The 5,656-nt window shown below is 41.0% G+C and overlaps 1 protein-coding gene across 1 annotated transcript; it reads right to left on the reverse strand.

Moving 5' to 3' along the window:
* Positions 1 to 590: 590 nt before the first annotated feature.
* EAH_00042670 (nicotinate phosphoribosyltransferase, putative) lies at positions 591 to 5,062 on the reverse strand (the record flags this gene model as incomplete). Its single annotated transcript, XM_013395057.1, has 11 exons — positions 591 to 668; positions 1,001 to 1,081; positions 1,632 to 1,790; positions 2,099 to 2,236; positions 2,428 to 2,499; positions 2,689 to 2,806; positions 3,042 to 3,141; positions 3,346 to 3,400; positions 3,993 to 4,094; positions 4,482 to 4,604; positions 4,986 to 5,062. Coding segments are annotated over 11 exons (1,103 nt in total), but the record flags the coding sequence as incomplete, so codon positions are not given.
* Between the last annotated feature and the right edge of the window lie 594 nt (positions 5,063 to 5,656).

Raw genomic sequence — 5,656 nt, forward strand, 5'->3', positions numbered from 1 at the left:
TATATGCATATATATATATATATCTTATTTACAATAGCGATATATATATATATATATTATATATATGTGTAGATATGCATATACATACGTAATTGAATATATGTATGTATGAGCATTTGTATATATGTATATATTAATATATGTATATTAGATGTAGATAAAAAAGCAGAGAGATAAATAAACAAAATAAACAGCTACAGGCATTTATACACCTGGACAAGTAAATGTATCTTATCAACCCACAACGCTCCCCGTACAGCTAGCTAGCTAGCTAGCTAGCTAGCTAGCTAGACGGCTAGCTATTATCTAGCCAGGTAGCTAGCAGATTAGCTAGCTAGCTATTGTCTAGCCGGATAGCTAGCTAGCTATCCCGGCAGCCAAGCAGTTACTCAGCTAGCTAGCTAGACGGCTAGCTATTATCTATCTATCTAGCTAGCTAGCAAGCTAGCTAGCTAGCTCGTTGTTTGTTGTTGTCTGTACAGTTGAGCGTGTGTCTCCTCTAGCCGTGCCCCCCCCGGAGGGAAGGGTTTAGGGTTTGTTAGGTTGACTGGGTTAACTGCATCTAGGGTTTAGGGTTTAGGGTTTAGGGTTTATTCAAGGGTATGAATAGGGGCAGTCGTATTCCACATCTCATGAAAGAATTTATAATACTCTTCTGTCGTAGACACCTGAAGTGGAGACAAACAAAATCAAAAAAATAAATACAATTAACAAACAGAGAGACAGAGACAGTCAGACAGACAAACAGATATATATCTATATATATATATATATACATATAGATATATATATATATATACATGCATATATATATACATATATATAGAGAGAGAGAAGAGACAGAAGAAATAAGCAGAAAGGAGACAGCAGCAACGCACACCAGAGACACAAGACTACCAATAATAAAGAGATAAGCAACAAGAGAGATAACAAACGAATATAAAAATAAATTAATTATATTATTAATTATATTATAGTATATTATATATATAATACTCACTTTATACTCTGTAGGAGCATGCAAACGCAGATGGTCGCCTCGAAAAAGCTGCAGCTGCCGCACGCACCGCGCCCGAGAAACCTAAACAAACAAAACACAAAAAAAGCACCTCCATATACACTCCAATTCCATGCATGCATGCATGCATGCATGCATGCAGTATACCTCCGCATACACTCCAATCGCATGCATGCGATTGGAGTGTATTCATGCATGCATGCATGCATGCATGCAGTACACCTCCCCATACACTCCAGTGGGATCTATGCATGAATGCATGAAGTCCTGTTTTTTATGCATGCATGTATGCAAGCCTTTTAATGCATGCATGCAGTAGAGGGTTTTAAATGTTGCTGCGTTTGTTTGCTTCAGATTCTCTCTCTCTCTCTCCTTAGATGTTTCTGTCTCCCCTCACACCTTAATATGCAGCCTAAACCCTAACCCTAAACCCTAGAAGCTGCGGCGAATGTGTCTGTGAGTGTGTGGGTGTAATGGTTTGTGGTTTGCTGTGCATTTGAGATATTAGGGTTTAGGGTTTAGTGTTTAATTTTTCTCGATGGGTTGGTGGTTTGAGCGTGTGGCGTTTGTTGGGATATTTAGGGTTTAGGGTTTAGGGTTTAGGGTTTAGTACTTCAATGGTTTCTAGAGGGTTGATGAGCCTTCCTTCTTGAATGAAGACTATTAAAAGCTCTTCAACTGTCTTTGGGATAAAGAAACACCGTCTCTTGTCTGCGTAGAGGTCCTTACAAAATAACTTCTCTCCACACACAGGTCGGGGCATTGAAGCGCTCTAAACGCACACATACATACCCTAGGGTTTAGGGTTTAGGGTTTAGGGTTTGAGGTTTGGGGTTTACGGGGGGGAGGCTTTAGTTACTAGGGTTTAAGGTCTTGCTTTGCGGTGAAAAGGTCGGTAAACATAAACCCTAAACCCTAAACCCTAAACCCTAAACCCTAAACGCACTTCCATCAATAAACCACCATCCACAAAAACAATGCTCACCATAAACCCTAAACCCTAAACCCTAAACCCTTAACGCATACCTACGCCCACAGAACTAAAGCTAACCCTAAACCCTAAACCCTAAACCCTCGTACCTGAATAAGGTCTACAGCAGGTACCCCTTCTTTGTTATACAAACGATAAGCTGCTTTTGCTGTGGGAAGAGAAGTTTTTTCAACATCTTCTGAGAGCTTCATGCAGGGTTTGCCTTCTAACTCCACCAGCTTATACACCTGATACAAACCCCAAACCCTAAACCCTAAACCCTAAACCCTAAACCCTAAACCCTCAAAAATGGTATATAGACGCATAAGACGCAGAAGCCAAAGGCGGCACGCATATGAAGGGTTTAAAGCAAAACAGCAGATACAATCTCCAGTCTACAAACTAGGGTTTAGGGTTTAGGGTTTAGGGTTTTGCTTGCCACTCCTAAAGCCGGCTGAGCCTGGCAGGTGACGACATTCGTGCCGATTCCAAATACATCTGCCTCGTGGCCCTGCAGCAAACCTCAAAACCCTAAACCCTAAACCCTAAACCCTAAACCCTGACCTATGAATTAATGGGGCATAGGCCTCCGAAGTTCCTGAGAAGCCGTGTCAGTGCAGTGGCCTGCTACACAGCGGACGTCAGGGTTTAGGGTTGTAAGGGTTTAGGGTTTAGGGTTTAGGGTTTAGGGTTTGCATACTTCATCGTTAAGGGCAGTTATTGTGGCTTCGTTCAAATCGTTTGAAAGGACTATAGACAAACCACCAAAAGGAAAACCGAAAGCCTCTTCACATTGCTTAAACATACGCCGAGCCTCCCTGCAAACCCCAAACCCTAAACCCTAAACCCTAAACCCTAAACATCCCTAAACCGTAAACCCTAAACACCCCTCAACCCTAAACCCTAAACCCTAAACCCTGATATTAGGCTTTCAGATTTTAAAGAGGAAAATTTTTGTAAAGCATCCCCTACGCCTTTAGGTGTACGGCATACCTCTTGAGGGTTAGGGTTTAGGGTTTAGGGTTTAGCTAGGGTTTAGGGTTTAGGGTTTACCTGGAGAGGTACGCCAAATCCCCCGAGTCTATTCGAACGCCTTTTGGTTTTGCTCCCAATTTAAACATCGCCAACGCAACCGCCAAAAAATTCGGAATGCCTGCACCCACATAAACCCTAAACCCTAAACCCTAAACCCTAAACCCTAAACCCTAGACGCTGTTACAGAGGGGCGTCCGATGGCTCTCGCGTTGCTTGAAAGCAAAGAAGCAAACATCTTCAATGAGTTTTTAGGGTTTAGAGAGAGGTCTGCACAAACCCTTAACTTCAAATCTAGGGTTTAGGGTTTAGGGTTTAGGATTACCAGAGCTAAGGGTGTTGTAGGTATCAACAAGAGCCAAGAAGTTGTCGGGGAATGTCTGCGGTGCGAAAACAAAACCCTAAACCCTAAACCCTAAACCCTAAACCTTAAACCCTAAACCTTAAACCCTAAACCCTAAAGAATAAAAAGATATGATGACAACCACAGAGGAGACAGAGACAGAAAAAACAAACAAAACAAACAAAAAATAAATATATAAAACAAGTATAAATAAATAAATAAATAAATAAGCCATTGCATATGCAGCAACAAACAAACAAAACTAACAAATAACTAACTAAATAACTAAATAAACAAAACAAAATAAATAAATAGATTAATTAATTAATTAATTAATTAATTAATTAATTAATTAATACAACAAACAAACAAACAAACAAACACACCAAATAAATAAATAACTAAATAAATAAATAAACAAATAAACAAATAAACAGATAAACAAATAACTAAACAAACAAACAAACCAACTAAATAAATAGATAAATAAACAAACAAAAAAACAAACAAACAAACAAAATAAATAAGTAAATAAATAAACAAATAAATAAATAAATAAATAAACAAATAAACAAATAAACAAATAAATAAACAAATAACTAAACAAATAAATAACAAAATAAACAAACCATTGCGTATGCAGCAAAAGCTGCGAGCTCTCCTTCTTTCGCCATTTGGTGAAAATTCGCCTCGGGCCAAACTCCAAACAACAAATCGCGAGCACTCATCACCTGCAGCAGCAGCAGCAGCAGCAGCAGCAGCAAAGGCAGCAGCAAAGGCAGCAGCAGCAAAGGAAGCAATAGGAGTAGTTGTAGCAGTAGTGGTAGCAGTAGTAGCAGCAGCAAGCAGAAGAAGCAATTGAAAGCAGCAGCAGAAGCACCAGAAAGAAGCAGCAGTAGCAGCAGAAAGAAGCAGCACCAGCAGCAGCAGCAGCAACAGCAGCAGCAGCAACAGCAGCAGCAACATGATGATTGATATGAGCAGCAGCAATGCGTAGAAAACAATTCTTTAGGGTTTAGCTCAGCCAGCAGTAATACTCGCAGCCGACTGGGAGAAGCTGAGGGTTTAGTGTTTAGTGCTTAGGGTTTAGGGTTTAGGGTTTAGGGTTTAGGGTTTACAGCTTGAGGGAAGTCAGGGCCCAAAGGCGATGGACTCAGACGCAAATCCATAAACGAAGAAAACGATGAAACAAATGCATGCGACATCGTCCCAGCCAAAGGAATGCCAAAGCGATATGCTGCCTGAACAAACCCTAAACCCTAAACCCTAAACCCTAAACCCTAAACCCTTGATTGTGCAAGCCTTAAACCGTACGAAACCCTAAACCCTTGACTGTACAAATCCTAAACCCTAAACCCTAAACCCTTGACTCTGCAAGAATTAAACTGTACTAAACCCTAAACCCTTGACTGTACAAACCTTAAACCCTAAACCCTAAACCCTAAACCCTTGACTGTGCAAACCCTGAACCGTACTAAGCCCTAAACCCTTTGCTACAAAGCAAACCCCGAGCAATATAACACATAACCCTTCTACAATAAACCCTAAGCAATTATTATCCTAAGACCGAGACCCTGGAATACAAACCCTAAACCCTAAACCCTAAACCCTAAACCCCAAACCTTCACCTGTACATTACTGGTGCCGTCGAAGCTGCCAAGATATGCATAACGACTCGCAGTTAGCGCACCGTCAGGCCCTGCACCATCCAAACCCTAAACCCTAAACCCTAAACCCTAAACCCTAAAACCCTAATCCATGCTCATTTCCCTCTCTTTGCTTCAGCAGCAGAACGGCAGCAGCAACAGCAGCAGCAACAACAGCAGAACAGCAGCAACAGCAGACCAGCAGCAGCAGAACAGCAGCAGCAACAACAGCAGCAGCAACAGCAGCAGCAACAGCAGCAACAGCAGCAGCAGCAGCAGCACTTACCCTGCGCTCTCCTGGCCCCAAACTCAAACAGCTTCTTCTTCCATCCTGCAGCAAGGCGATGTCTGCAGCAGCAGCACCAGCAGCACAAGCAGTAGCAGCAGCAGCAGCACCATCATCGACAGCACGAGCAGCAGCAGCAGCAGTACAATCACCTTGCTGCATGCGTTGCTATAAGCGTAGCGAAGCTAATGAAAATAACAATAAAAAGAGTAAGACTAATAATACTAATAGCATTATTACTATTACTATTTTATATTATTATTATTATATTATTATAATTATATTATTATTATTATAATTATATTATATTATAATTACCTTGCTGCATTCGTTGCTATAAGAGTAGCAAAGCCGATGATAT

Source organism: Eimeria acervulina, genomic scaffold (genome assembly GCF_000499425.1).
Source record: "Eimeria acervulina Houghton genomic scaffold, Eah_scaff555, whole genome shotgun sequence".
NCBI lineage: Eukaryota > Apicomplexa > Conoidasida > Eucoccidiorida > Eimeriidae > Eimeria > Eimeria acervulina.